The 16,256-nt window shown below is 43.4% G+C and overlaps 1 protein-coding gene across 1 annotated transcript in view; it reads left to right on the forward strand.

Moving 5' to 3' along the window:
- The first annotated feature begins 9,849 nt into the window (after positions 1-9,849).
- The window catches only part of mylk4b (myosin light chain kinase family, member 4b), a 32,818-nt gene continuing 26,411 nt past the window's right edge, over positions 9,850-16,256 (forward strand). The window contains exons 1-2 of the mRNA XM_084012352.1: positions 9,850-10,090; positions 15,635-15,887. Coding sequence (XP_083868478.1) covers positions 10,026-10,090; positions 15,635-15,887 — 318 coding nt within the window. The 5' untranslated portion in view covers positions 9,850-10,025. The remainder of the gene's footprint in view (positions 10,091-15,634; positions 15,888-16,256) is intronic.

Genomic DNA, 16,256 nt, shown 5'->3' on the forward strand with positions numbered 1-16,256 from the left:
GCCTATGGGCAATTTCAATGACTCTGTTCAGTTTACTTTATTTATCTTAGAAAGTGGAACATAATTGAACAGAGAAATTCAGAAACGTCACATTTCTAATTAGTTCTTAGCCTAATAATTGCTTAAGAAGAAAATGCAAAGCTGGTCGATACTATTTTTTTTAAATTACATAAAAATGGGTAAGATGTTCCAATCAATGCACATGCAAACAGAGAGGACTTAACATCTGTCTTCCACTTGAGGGAGCCGGAGTGATGTGCTGTCCCTCTTTATGTATCTGAATATTATAAAACTGCATCATCTCACATTCCCACAGAGAGCATGGAGCAACAGCAACAACAGTTGTATTTAATAATAAGCTTGCTGAGGGTTGGTATAACTCCAGTAGTATTGAATTATTATTCATTGAAGAAGTAAAAATGACAATTGAAGAGAACATTACTGAATGGGTTGATATGAATATTGCACACATTATCTTTTTATTTATTATATATTTATATATAATATCTATATTTATCTATATTTATATCTATATAATTGAATTATATAGTGTGAATTTGTGCAGACATTTTACACTTTTCATCAATAAGGCACATTAATCTATTGTATTTGCAGTCAAACACATGCTTGCATGTTTGTGTATTGTGCAGCTACATCTGTATGTTTTGGATATTATTATTCTCCAAATCATTGTTTGATATATTATGAATTATTTGTGTATTGGGTTTTTTTCTAAATGTTTTTTAATGTAATTTCAACTCTCAATGCTCATTTGTAAATTCCTGTTTGTGATTGTATGAGGTATCTTATTATTGATTTTTGGGAGGGCTCCATTACAATCCTGGGTGGGGAACTCACATGCCCGCCTCAGTCCTTCCCCTGGGAGGTGTTGTGTTCCTGTATGACGCTGGCATTTCCATTAGCAGCAGCATCTTTCTGTTCTGTCAACATGGTCCATCATCAGAAGGCTTGGTGATGGATTTGTACTCATCAGCCATGTCATTCATGAGTGGAACTGAACATGGAAACAGAGTTATCCTTGACGAAGTGAAGGGCAATGTCAGGCCTCACGTGAAAAGGTGCAGCTAATGCAGCAGGAAAGCAGACAACGCTGTTACTTGTTGCACTGACTAGTATTATTTTTGTTCCCCAATCCAGAGGTCAGGACCTCACATGGGGTCACCTGGCATACAGACAGGGTCAAGAGATTTTTTTTCCAAAACTTTATTTATCCCTGAGGGTTAATATTCAAGAGCAGGCTGAGCAGTTCAGGATTCTATCAATGTATTCATGTTTTCTGGAGGATTCTTAAAGAAAGAATGGGTTAAATTGTTTTTTTTTTTTTTTTTTTTCTGTTACAAATTAAATTCACAACCTGTCCAGGTGAAACCTGCCTTCGCCCAATGTCAGCTGGGATCGGCTCCAGCTCCCCGAGACCCTGAATACAGGATAAGCAATTGAAGAATCAGTTTCAGAGTGACAACTGGTTCCAATCTTGCATGTTCATATTTTATGGACTGTGCCTTTAACTGACCTAGAATTCGATAGTGGCACACCCCTCTGTTCAATATGCTACACTTGGCAGGAGCAGAAAGGGTTTGTTGGCAGGGCACATGACCTTTCATAAATCTCATCGTTGTTATTCTGATTTATTTACGAGTGAGATGAAAGTGTAGCAGCTTGCCACCAGCAGGCGAGTGCTGAAGGATGTCAGCGTCTATTTTACATTGTTTAACTTACTTTACTGTTGTCCTTCAGGGGGACCATGGCCTAAATTACAAAACAAATAAAGGCCTGTATCCCCTAAAGCCCGCTTGCTGAGCTGTGTCAGCCGTGACACAGGAGGCCGCAGCAGGAAAAACCGAAGTCTGTATGAGGTGGCGAGAGACCAAACAGACATGCAATGAATTGTTTGTGCCACGACAATGTTGTACGTCGCTGTAAAGCCAAGCCAAGTCATTTATGGGGCAGCAAATATAACTTGATCCCAACCCTGAGCAGCCCTCGGTAGTCTGAGTTCTTGGATGAAGCCAGAGGTTACTGAGGGCAAACTCACACTACACCAACCGTACCGCGCCCAGGCACGATTGAGCCTAAAGTCTGGATTGTTTGGCCAGTGTGATGCTTCGTTCCGTACTTAAAGTCTCAGTCGGCAAGTCCGGCGGATCGAGGGCACTCTGTCAGATTTGGAATGTTTACAACTCTGACTCTCCTCCCCACGACCACCGAGCTCCTTCCCCTTGACTCTGTGCCCTTTGAAATCCCTTAGATCACGCCGCCTTTGAAACGCGGGTCCGATGTTGACTCTGGTTTTATCACGGGCCCCGTCGCAATCTTTCTTTTTTTCCTTATTTCCCTTGGTTGTTTTGGACCTCCTTGTTTGGGTTTTTAACTGAGGAATTGGAAGCTTGTTGCTACTTCCCTCTACCTCCCCCCTGTGATAGTGGTACGACCCGAGGGGGGAGGGGCTCTGTGTGCACGAACACAGCCCTGCGTGCTGATTGGACAGGATGAGAGCTCTGTCGATTTTTTGCAAAATAAACAACAGGCTCTACGTGCAAGTAGAGGCGCGGTTTTTTTTCTTCTAAAACCGGATGATTTATGTTGTTCTATCGGAGCATAGATATATAGTGTCGGCTTCTGTGAATATGATCAAAGAATTGTTGCCGACTGGGACTTTAAGAACGGTATGCTTCCTCGGCCCCAGCACGCTTGGAAGAGGTGGATTTGAGCACGGTATGGTTCATGCACGCGCACAAGCACGGGTACGCAATGTGGATATGACGTAGGCTTTAATCAATAGGCCGTCCCTCTCAGTATCGCTCAGTGTTCATCTCGGATCGACCCCCGCTATTAAGCTGAATTATGACTGAAAATACTGTTGATGACTGTCGGACAGTGTGGGATTCTGGGTCGGGCTTGGGCTTCAGACTCGTGGTGTGGGCGGTACCGGAGCGGAACTGGACCGGTACTTTTTTTTAAATAAAAATGCTGCTGATGCAGGCCGAATGTTTACTAGAAATATATGCAGACGGACATGTCAGTAAAGTTTCAGTCATGTTCTCTGTGTTGTTCTCTCTTATGATGACTTCCAGCCGCACTTCTTGAAAACAACATCAAGCCTTACGTGTGTCGTATTACAACGTGAAGACATATGCACAACTGGCAATCGGGCCGAGGCCCGTTTGGGCTGGAGCAGTGTGAGTGCAATCCGGCTGGGGATCAATCGTGCCGAGGCACGGTACGGATCAAATGGCCCTGGTGTGAGTGCGCCCTGAGTGTGTCTGCTTAAGCCCAAGTTATGCTTCCGCGTCGACACAACGCAAGGGGGCTTACGTCCTTGCGGACCCCCCTTACGTCCAACGCAAGGGCCTGACGTGCACCTCCCAAAAATCCTAGACGCACGTCGAGGCGACGCAACACCAACGCAACGCAACACCAACGCAGCGGCATTGGCTGTGATTGGTCCGCTAACTACATCCGCTGGAGACCGCTTTTCCGGTTTCCACTCATAAACACCGCTATTTAAACTTTTAATAGGCTACTTTTATTGTTTGCACCTCGTTTTATTGTTTGCACCTTTGTTTGTCGCTTTTGCACAAAGAAATAAAACACCAAGTTCTGAAAAATTGTGGATGTTTAAAGCCGGAAGGTAAACAAATAGGCTATAACGAGGCTAACGACGATATACGTCAAGAGTCTCGGTCGGTCAGTCTTTACAAAAAACATAGCGCTTGGTGTTTTACTTGGTGTTTTATTTCTTTGTGCAAAAGCGACAAGGTGCAAACAATAAAACGAGGTGAAAACAATAAAAGTAGCCTATTAAAAGTTTAAATGGCGGTGTTTATGAGTGGAAACCGGAAAAGCGGTCTCCAGCGGATGTACACTCAACAAAAATATAAACGCAACACTTTTGTTTTTGCTCCCATTTTTCATGAGATGGACTTAAAGATCTAAAATTCATTCCAGATACACAATATTACCATTTCTCTCAAACATTGTTCACAAATCAGTCTAAATGTGTGATAGTGAGCACTTCTGCTTTGCTGAGATAATCCATCCCACCTCACAGGTGTGCCACATCAAGATGCTGATCTGACATCATGATTAGTGCACAGGTGTGCCTTAGACTGTCCACAATAAAAGGCCACCCTGAAATGTGCATTTTTTTGCTTTATTGGGGGTCTGGGGACTCAGAACCAGTCAGTATCTGGTGTGACCACCATTTGCCTCATGCAGTGCAACACATCTTCTTCGCATAGAGTTTATCAGATTGTCAATTGTGGCCTGTGGAATGTTGGTCCACTCCTCTTCAATGGCTGTGCGAAGTTGCTGGATATTAGTGGGAACTGGTACACGCTGTCGTATACGCGGGTCAAGCACATCCCAAACATGCTCAATGGGTGACATGTCCGGTGAGTATGCTGGCCATGCAAGAACTGGGACATTTTCAGCTTCCAAGAATTGTGTACAGATCCTTGCAACATGGGGCCGTGCATTATCTTGCTGAAACATGAGGTGATGTTCATGGATGTATGGCACAATAATGGGCCTCAGGATCTCATCACGGTATCTCTGTGCATTCAAAATGCCATCAATAAAATGCACCTGTGTTCTTCGTCCATAACAGATGCCTGCCCATACCATAACCCCACCACCACCATGGGCCACTCGATCCACAACATTGACATCAGCAAAGCGCTCACCCACACGACGCCACACACACTGTCTGCCATCTGCCCTGAACAATGTAAACCGAGATTCATCCGTGAAGAGAACACCTCTCCAACGTGCCAGACGCCATCGAATGTGAGCATTTGCCCACTCAAGTCTGTTACGGCGACGAGCTGGAGTCAGGTCAAGACCCCGATGAGGACGACGAGCATGCAGTTGAGCTTCCCTGAGACGGTTTCTGACAGTTTGTGCAGAAATTGTTTGGTTATGCAAACCAATTGTTTCAGCAGCTGTCTGAGTGGCTGGTCTCAGACGATCTTGGAGGTGAACCTGCTGGATGTGGAGGTCCTGGGCTGGTGTGGTTACACGTGGTCTGCGGTTGTGAGGCCGGTTGGATGTACTGCCATATTCTCTGGAGCGCCTTTGGAGACGGCTTATGGTGGAGAAATGAACATTCAATGCACGAGCAACAGATCTGGTTGACATTCCTGCTGTCAGCATGCCAATTGCACGCTCCCTCAATGCTTGTGGCATCTGTGGCATTTTGCTGTGAGACAAAACTGCACATTTCAGAGGGGCCTTTTATTGTGGGCAGTATAAGGCACACCTGTGCACTAATCATGATGTCAGATCAGCATCTTGATGTGGCACACCTGTGAGGTGGGATGGATTATCTCAGCAAAGCAGAAGTGCTCACTATCACACATTTAGACAGATTTGTGAACAATGTTTGAGAGAAATGGTAATATTGTGTATCTGGAATGAATTTTAGATCTTTAAGTCCATCTCATGAAAAATGGGAGCAAAAACAAAAGTGTTGCGTTTATATTTTTGTTGAGTGTAGTTAGCGGACCAATCACAGCCAATGCCGCTGCGTTGGTGTTGCGTCGCCTCGACGCGCGTCTAGGATTTTTGGGAGGTGCACGTCAGGCCCTTGCGTTGGACGTAAGGGGGGTCCGCAAGGACGTAAGGGGTCCGCAAGCCCCCTTGCGTTGTGTCGACGCGGAAGCATAACTCAGCCTTTAATTTACCCTTTAAAGCTAAATATAAGCAGTTGCGATTTTTTAAGGGGGGTATCACTGATTTGCTTTCTTCTTGAAAGTGAAATGATTTATTTTAGCCTACAACTTTACTGTTGGTTCACTGGCACTGCTCACCAAATTGCCCAGTAATGACTAGTCTACGGGATTACAATTTCAAAAACTGTAAATATTTTACAGCAACTAATCCAAGTAACACAATCTGTTTTTACGCAATTTGTCAGTATACGCATCTTTGAACTGCACGGCTTTCCCAAACAGTAATCAGTGCAATGAAACAGAAGACTATCAGCTAAGAGGCTAAAAGTGCAGAGCTGCAGACTAAGGTGAATACATCTCTATTGGTATATCACTTGCTCACAGTCATTTGATAACTATAAAAAAAATAGAGCTTTGAATGAAAATTCTGCAGTGAAGGTGAAATGTTCATGCATGGCGGCTTAGTCAGTGCAAGTCTGTTTCTGCATGGACAAAATCTGCTGCTGGGTCTATATCTGACCGAATACATGCTGAACACGGTGCCATGGTGAATAGTTCATGACATATCACCAGATACTACCTTAGCTGCATGTTCACAATACTGATCTCAGCATAATGAAGCAGTGGAGACTGAACAGCTCCCCTTAGATGCAATTAAATAAGGTGCTACATACATGATACCGATTCTGGAGCAATTCAGCTGCTTAGTTTGAATCAACACAAGGAGAACACTGTGTACCAGCGCTTCCTGTGTTTGCTGAAATGTCTCCGGCTATTTAGCTTACGCATCTGTCAAAATAACTTGTTTATAATAACATGCTCGTAGAATTACACCCGATGTTGTCGCTACAGAAGATACACCTTAGATGGTAACTTGTGCCATCAGTAATATCTGCAGGGGCTCATTCAGCGAACTAAAAATTGGTCTAAATATACAGTGAACACATGTGCATGTGTGCAGTATGTATGATTCTCCTGACCTCGGCAATTAGAGCCACATAGCAAGCAGTAACATAGATCAAACGAGCAAGACTTTTAGAGTGGTTACGTACATTAACTAGCAAAGTGCACTCAGCAGAGTGCAGACCTCTGCCAGCTTTCCCCGTCCAGACACCAAGCAAACTGAAAATCAAGGCTTGCAATCCACTTGATGTCATGGTATAGAAAAATGAAAAAAGAAAAGAAATAAGAAGAGGTCTTCGTATAAGACATGTCGCGCAATCCTGCCAAAAACTAAATTAAACTCTCTAATGTGTCAGCCAGTGTTCTGGTAGTTCCCTTCACACCATCCAAAACGTGTGCAAACTGTTTCCCTGCTCTGTGTCTCAGTCCACACAGCAGTGGCTGAGCCACGGGTTGGTTAAGAGGAGTGAGTGAGGGGTCAACAGGCAGTCAATGGCAGCATAAATCAGAAGTGTGAGTCACTACAACGAAGACAAGTCCTTGAGCATGCAACTAGAACCGGCCACCAAAAATACGTTGCTGTTCGCTCCATCAAAAATGTAAGATTAGCCATGAACAGACACGGATGCATGCACAATACATGATAATAATTAGTCAGCCTTATTATTTGTCGGCCTCTTTGGCTTTAAAAAGCATATAGGCTCCACTGTATATTCCATGCAAGTAAGTCTGAGGTTGACAAACTATCTATTTTTAACACATACTCAGTGTGAAAGCAGGTAAACATTTGTAAAGCAGATTCAGATAAAGAAAACCTCCAGCAAGCAAAAGCAAGATCACATCCCCGTATTTATATTGTTTAACCCAAATGATGAAACTTTTTCTTGAATATGGCTCACAAGTAAAAAATGCATAAAGTAAAACCATGTTAGATGGAAAAAAAACTAGGATGTAAAGTGTTCAATGTTCTCCACTGCTTGTTAATGTTGTTGGTTGAATGCTGGATGCTGTAGCTCTGACAGAGGAGTGTCGGCTCCAAAATGAATTAATAAAATACCAATGCATTGATTTTAATTGCACTTCTCTTAAGCAGTTTATGGTAATTCAGCAACTAATGTACACAGCAACTGTTGTCTTTTCCCAACATGGAGGAACAACTCTGCAAAACGTATTGATCACCAACTGGAGTTCCTGGTTCCCCAGTCTATTCATTCACCACTCCATCATCGCCTCGACTGTAACCAGGCAGCAGAATCCATTCATGTGCTGCAGATTTCAAGACATGAGATCGTGTCAGTCCCCATCCCCAATGAATGCGGTCAAGGCACACACTTGTGCCCTCAATTCTGTTGACCGAGGGAAGAAGCCTCCGGCCGCCGTGGTCAGCTGCCATGCCGCCCTCGTTGTGTGCCCACGCAGCTGTGACCTTCTCAGGGCTCACCAAGGAATCTGCCCTCCTGATTGAGATTCCAGGTATGATTAAAGGCGGCCCCTGAAAATCTGCGTCACCCTTCCGCCTTCACAGTCTGCGTCTCGCGTGCAGTCGATGAAAGAGATACACATGATGCAGAAATCGTGCCGTGATACATCTTAAAAACCCTGCCGCCGCCACACCAGGCGTGTTTGCGCAGCATATTAGACTGAAAATACCTCGCAGTAAACACAGCTCTGAAAACTGACCTGAATGTACGCCGCGGGGTCGCCCAGTGGGTCTGCTTCACGACTGCTTCCTGATTGGGAAACTGTGGGAATAACAGATGTTTCGTGGCTGCGTGGTAGAAGCAGACATGCTGGTTCTTGAAAGTCCCAGTTTAAACCAGACTATGGGGGGCAAAGGCAGGTGGTGGTGGTCAGGTCAGCTAGCAGCTGTTTAACCGTGCTTTAATATGCTTTCTTTTTTTATTTTTTATTTGTATTTACAGATACTTCACTGCTGTTCCCGTGGTCATTTTCAAGTCTGGAGTACAGAGCGTCTGGCACACTTTATCTTATCTCACGGTGAGTTATGGAGGCGTTCATGGAAGGTGTAGCTCTGAGTGTTCCTGTAGCTGCATCTCGTCTTGGCTTTTTTCTCTGTGACAAAGACACCGCGGACACAAAACTCTGCTGTTATATATCTTGTGCCAAACATTACTATTGTCCCAAGATAATCTAATTGAGTGTGAGCTAAATATAGCACAAGTGGAATACAAACATTTGGCCCGGGGCGACACTCTTGGACCGATGTAAAGCACTGTTAAACCCCTACAACCGCGGGCACCAGTGTCACCAATTAGCGGAGGGAGAAGGTAGAGGGACAGGAAGGCGACAGGGGGGGCGAGGGAGGATTCAGTGTCAGGATCGAAGACTAAAGACTGAGCTCACTAATGGGAAGGTCAGGAGAATAACAACTGATGGTGATAAACACAGCAGATGATAACGAGACAATCCTGTGAAGGGCTGGGGCTGGCATCGGAGAATCTCCTGTTTCGTTCTAAAATACTGTTTACTGTTGGGGTTGCAAGTTACGATAATGAGGATAATAATCAGGCAATGTGAGATTTCTTGATCTAATCTCATATTTGTCCTGTCCAGATGAGCTTTTGTACACCTACACAAGGAATATATTTATATTTTGTTAAGTTGTTGTGAATTGGTTTCATGTGTTCATTTGTTATTAATTACTTAATATAGATTTATTTTGTAGGGAAAGATATAAGAGTAGCAAATGGCCTGTACACTGCTGAGCACCAAACACCAGACAGACATAGTGTAGCATAAGGCAGCTAAAGAGATCAATATTTCCCTCAGGAGCTGGTGGGGACCAAAAACGGAGCTAAAAGGGGAGTGACTCTAGTGCTCAAATGAATGCTCGTGTTACTCCATGATAATTCCATATTAACTTGGTGATAATGTTGTGTTAACAACTTGTTTCCAATGAGTTCAAGTGGCCAAAAAAAAAAAAAAAACTGTTCCAGGAGGACATTTTTTAAAACCCCACTCTGTGTTTTTGCTCCTTCCTCATTCCCCCCCCATGCTGTATCTCCCTCCCTCTCTGTCTATCATCCCTCCTCTTGCAGAGACACATGGCCCTCTGGCATGCCACTCATTCCATTATAACAAGCCACATTCCCTGGAACACTTCCTCCGCTCTGTCCCTGCCCGTGGTCTCCGCGTCCCAGAACAGACACCCACCCCAGCCCACCCCACCGCCCCTCTCCTTCCCTCACCCGCCCCCTCTGGTGCTTATCCCTGGGCGTCTGTGGCTCCCACTGCAGAGAGCCACAAGCAGACAGAGATTCCCACTTCTCCTGATCTGTCACTCACACGGGATCAATCTGCCCCATAGCTGCCTGGCGAGGGAGGAAGAGAGCATCCAGCACCAGGACCTACAAACACAAACCAGTGTAGGACGAGAGGAAGCCTGGAGAGACGGTCTCCATCACACCCATGAGAGACATGGGAGGGAAGGAGAAGAAGCTTTTGGTGATTGCGAATGCGCCCAACTACCAAGGGTGAGTCATTTGTTGCAACGACACGTTTTTTTCCACATTTCCTAATTGAAACAGAGAGAGGCATTCCTGCCGACACTGACTGCTGTTATTCCTTCAGAAATGCAAAGCAGTCTTGAACCTGCGTAATGACCGTGTTTTGAATTCTAACACCTTCTCTTCCTGTGGTATCAGTTACGCATAGTGCAAGGTGCCACTTTTCAAGTTACCCGGCACACCGATGTATTTAGCGCACATTTACTCTGGACTTGACCCTGGGTTTGAAATAATATGATAATATTTGATGAGGTTGTTTTTCCTCATCTATTTTATGGATGTTGAGTGTAAAGACAAAGACCTGACCTTGTTTTTCATTTTCACCTTTATTTGACAGAGGTCTATGTAGAAATGGGGAGGAATGACATAAGCCACTCATGGCATTATCAATTCTAAACTACTTTTAAAAAAAGACCTCCTATATCACATTAGATAGTGTTATTAGATGTCTGTGCAATAACGCAACAAACGGGGCCAAAAAGAGTCTAGTTTTCCCAATAAAGAAACAGCTCAGAGAATCATTTAATTTATTCTAAGTTACCATTGGTCCATGCATACATTTGGTATTCAGCAAAATATGAACTCTGTCTGCAGAAGACTAAAATAAGGGGCTCTGCTTTGTTCCTGGCAAAATGGAAAAGTACATTGAGTGGGAGATCTACAGTTACACGTCTCTGCGGAGGTTGCAGAGTTGTTGTCAGTGTGACGGATTGAAAGGGCTGGGGGCATCGAGCATGACTGTAAGGACACGGATGAGCATGTATATCTGGGTGTGCTGTACACGTGCATTTGTAGGGGGAGAAGCCTGTAGGGGGTTACTCTACTTATGTACACTCATATGTGTATGTTGTGTTACTGCGTATGGCTTTTACAGCAGAATTGAAAAGTTGCCCGGGTTCATTGGCAATTTGGCTCCTTCCGAAGAGAACATCGTCAGTCCAACTATTTGCGTTGGACACTCCAGGGAGCTATGGCGGTGATACTTTGATCATGACTTGGCCGATGTGAAAGCTGTGAGCTGGCAGGCTGGAAAGGAGGGAATGTGGAGTTTGGTTCGGGAAAAATGAACCCGTTGATCACTTGATACTATCGTGTCGGCGTCAACATAATTTAATTTGATACCTTTTAATTTAAGAAGTGCTTGTGGCCACTTGAGTATCCCCGCTAATGAGGGAGAATATGTTCAGCAGTTTCCTCGTTTCCCCTGGTGAATGAGGCTGCAGTTGAACAGTGTGGCCTTTTGCATTGGGAATTAGAAGATCTACACTTGAAGTCCTTCTACACGTGTTCCCAGTATTTTACTGACTTTGACCGAGTTGAGACCAAAGACAAATGCGGATGGATGATAACATTCTGTACTATTCTATTCTCTTCTCCATAAACACGCACTCAGAGACACCTCCCCTACATTCCTATGGTTTATAGGCTTTGATGGCCGTTTCCATGCAACTACTAAACAAGGGCAGCAGAGGCCCCTGAGGGAGAGATAGCACCCTGCGGTGTAGACCATCCAGTCAAGGCCGCCCCTCCTACTCAGGCTGTCTGGGATTGGATCCTCTGTCCTGGCCTGATACTTAAAAAAAGACCTCTAATCTGCTCTGTAGCTCTTTCTGTACCATGCTCACGTTTAACAAACAAACCCAGAGGTAGGGCTTGGATCACGTATACGACACAAGCAAACGTGCCTTCATCTCTTCACTGTTTACGGAGATACACAAAGCAGAAGCCGAAACGATTACTAGATTTTAATTTGTGAATATGCTATACGTGAAGTGTTGACTGGGCAGAAGCAACGCGCCCTGAGTCATTGTGCAACACTCAAGTCTGGCTTGTTATTCTACACCAAGTCAGATCAAGGCCGAGCAGCCCACTGCTGTGCCAGATAAAAATAAATAATTTACAGCACATTTCAAATGTGAGGGATTCACTGCCACTTCAAAGGCTTCCGATTATTTCACATTTCATCACATCAATATATTTCTAGAGCCGTTAAATCTAAAATGACACTTACAGGTTGAAGACGCTTGGATATATTTTGGGGAAATATGCTTGTTTGCATCTTACGAACACTCACAATTTCATTTCCACAAACAGCTGCTGATAATCATTAAATTGCACAATTGCACAAGCTAACTGCTCGTTACAGCACATTTTCTATTGAAAAAAAAACCCTGTTGTTGAATAAACAACATAGGATGTGTAAATGTGAACAGAAGTTGTTTCAGGGCAGCGTTCATGGAGCTGGATGTGCTCGGCTGGAAACAAACCCATCTTGGATCCACTGACATGAAACTCATTTGCGTTTTGTTTTTCAAGGTTAGCTTAGGTTGGGTTCACATTTTTGTATGAATTTCACTTATTCATCATCTGTAAAAACTCCTGTGTAGATATACAAAAATGTTGTATACATCGTGAAAGTTAGTTAGAAAGGCACAGTTAGTTACGAAGGGAGCAAACATGATTCCCAGTATATTTTCACTGAACTACACTTCTTATTAAACTCTTAGGACCATGTTGTGTCTTTTACAAGACACGAAGAAGAGTAACACAGACGAGTGTTGTTTTCTCACCTGTTGCTACCGTCTATTATAGTGTCTCTCTTTTGAAATCCCTCCACTATCCCAGAATGTTACAATAAACCCGCACAGACTTTAATACAGCACCGAAAAATATTAAATGATTTTCCATGACAAAAAAAACATTGTGATGCAGTCCCCTATTAGCATTACAGTCATAACCAGCACTTATTGTGCATATGTTTTGTTTAATTCCTTTAATCCTTATAAACAACCAGTAAAAATAGATTTTGGGATATTTGAATCCAGTGGCCAGGTTTCCTCTCATCACTGTGCTCTTGTGGCTCATTTGGTATTTTAGGGGGTCTCTTTTTCTCTCTCTCTCTCTCTGGCTCTAAACATACATTGTGGACTCACACAGTCCTCCGGGGTCTCCGTGATTCATTGCTACTTTAAGAGTTATGAGACACATGCGGGGGCTTCCTATCAGTTACATGGGAGGATTATGATGGAGAAGACAGATAGGAAACCCCCTGCCATTTTATAGAAGGGGATTACGGCGGGCCGCCAAGCAAAGTAAACATACACAAACTACAGCATTGCTTGGACAGTGACACACTCGCTACAGAGCGAATGCACTCATAAAACACAGCTACATACCGTCATAATACCCTTATGTAAGGGGCGATCAAAGCTAAGACTGCAATGACTCCGAGTGAGCGCAGTGGAAAGCAATGCATTCAGCTTTAAGTCCTGTCGCCAACAAGCACTGTGACGGCTCCTGCCTCCTAACGGTTTTTCACCAATGGGCGTCTTCCATTTCTGGTGATAGCGTGCCCTTTGACCCTCGCCCTGTACTACGGAGAACCCAAAATAAAGCCCTTTAAAGTGAGTGATCCCGGGTCACTTGAAGGCTGTGAGACGTCTCAGCTCCAGCCGACGCCGTCAAAACAGGACAGAGGGTTCTCGAAAGGTCCTCATTTCTTTTAAAGAAACAGGCTGGGAGGCGGTCAGTTTGGACAACTGTTGTGTCTCAGTGTGGGGTGAAGGAAGGACTCAAAGTTTGTTTTTTTAGAAAACTAAAATTACATGTATTACTAGTAAAATGTTTAATAAAACAAACATTTTGGAAATATAGTCTATAGGTCATAACAACATAATTTTGTGGGTGCACGTCAGTCTCCGTTGCATGATTCAAACATATGAGCAACTACCTTTTTAATGCAATGAAGTCACTTCGGCAACATATGATTAATGAAATTATTGGGAGAGCTTTCTTATGACATGTAATGTGGTCTGCAGGGTACATTTGGCTTTGGTTGTTATGAATCTGCCCAAAGATGAGTTCACATTCATATTCATGTTGGACATTCTGTTAAATTCGTCTACAATCTGCCGTGTCGTTTAAAAGCCCCTCCAGATTTTTTTTCATGACTTTTCATCACAACTAAAATCCATTTTAAGATTTATTTTTCATTCTTATTACTTTAATTCTTTAATGTCAATATTGTGAAAATATCTTGTCAAAAGGGAAATAATTCAAATCTCATGGCTTTTAATTAACGACGTGGATCTTAGTGCATCTGCATCCTCAACTCATTCCCTCCTCTCCTTTGGAAATAAACAAATTAAACAGCGAAAAACAATTACAGAACGTGTAAATAAATCACTGTATGTAAAGCGGCCGACATAAATAACAGTGACAGGTGCTTCCCTGGCTGCTCTCTTGGTGTGAGCACAGGAGTTGAAATCCTACCCCTGAGATGCTGAAGAACAGCCCTGGCTGCTACATCCAGTCTGACTCAGGCACCGCGCTCAAACTACCGCCACTCTACTCTGACCTCTGTAATTGTCAGGCAAAGGCAGGCCATTTACACTCTGGAGGTATAAATATCCCCAGTGATCTTCTATGACTCCCCCAGAGGCTCAACAGGTAGAGCGCAGCAGAAAGCCAGCTGTCCCCAGCAGGCGTCAGGGTGGATTTCTGCACCGCATCGTCACTCATCTCACTTGGATCCGAGATCCATGCTGTCCGCTGGAGGGCCGCGTCCAGCCTGCACTGCTATTTCAACTGGGCAGATTAGAGCTGGGCAATTAGGCAAGAGATGTTGCTGCACTGTTTATACCAATGCATTCATGTCCGTGTTTGTGTTAAGTGAAAGCAATGTTGAATATTAGCGAACTGGACTGTTGTTGTTGGCAGTGTTGGGTTTACAGGACTTTCTGTTGATTAACTCATTTCCCCCGACTCATCATTTCAGTAGTTGATCTGATCCATATTGTACAACTATTGTTGGATTCCTGGTGAATGTAATGATACATTCTAAAGGATAGAGATTCATTACCATGATCAGTGCTCTATGTTCATTTGCACTATATTTATATCTTCATATTCGTACTATATCTTCATATTTCCACTATAACCATATGTTCATATTTCCACTATATGTTAATATTTCCACTATATCTTCATATTCATACTATATCCATATCTTCATATTTACACTATATCTTCATATTCATACTATATCCATATCTTCGTATTTACACTATATCCATATCTTCATATTTACACTATAACCATATCTTCATATTTACACTATATCCATATATTCATATTTACACTATATCCATATCTTCATATTTACACTATATCCACATCTTTATATTTCCACTATATTCATATCTTCATATTTACACTATATCCATATATTCATATTTACACTATATCCATATCTTCTCAGGACCTATACAAAATTGCTGCTAAACTGCAAATACATTTTGTGCTTTTGTAAATATTTGTATACGTTTATACCTTTAGTTTTTATTACATGTATTTATTCTTTTCCATTGTATTTTCTATTTGAGGTCACTGTGTGAAGGGAAACTGCAAAATAAGAATTGAATTGCTTAGTTTGAACTATGTTTCTACTGTGTGTGTGTGACAATAAATATATTGAATCTTGAATTACTAAAGAGCTTGTTGTCATTTCAGGTCAGACAAGAAGACTCTGTGCAATGAGTCTGTTTCTGACAAGAGGAATGTCAAACTCTCATCATCCGCCGTGCCGCCACCGATACCCATGTCCCCCATCGTTGAGAAGATGGAGGGTCTGAAGGCCATCCGCAACCGCAGCAACAGCCTTCGCCTGGGCCGACTGGCCTTCTACCGGCACCTGGAGAAGGTGGAGACCATGCGCTGCTTCTGGGAGCTCAAACATGTGGAGCTGGAGGGAGGAGGCCAGCAGGTAACACGTGCTGCTTTTATTCTCCTCACTCTTATGATGAGCATCTGAGTTATAACCATTGGATAGACTTTTTTTGGCCCATCATATTTGAGATATACTCGTTGTGCCCCCTGATGGCAAGCCCTCCATGTGTTCAACCTGACCCAGAATCAGCAGTCTGTGCAGAGGGGAGGAAGAAGGGAACTGAAATAAAACACTGCAAACTATTCCGGGTTCTCGGCACCTGTTGCCGGGCACAACATGCCCCGACAGGTGTTATACAACAGCAGGCTCACTAGAGGGAGCTGCAGATCTTTTAATGTTTTTACTGCCCCTTTGAACCTCCTCAACTTGGAGCCTCTCTCCCTCTCTCTCTCTCTCTCTCTCTCT

This window comes from Eutrigla gurnardus, assembly GCF_963514095.1.
Source record: "Eutrigla gurnardus genome assembly, chromosome: 6".
Classification (NCBI taxonomy): domain Eukaryota; kingdom Metazoa; phylum Chordata; class Actinopteri; order Perciformes; family Triglidae; genus Eutrigla; species Eutrigla gurnardus.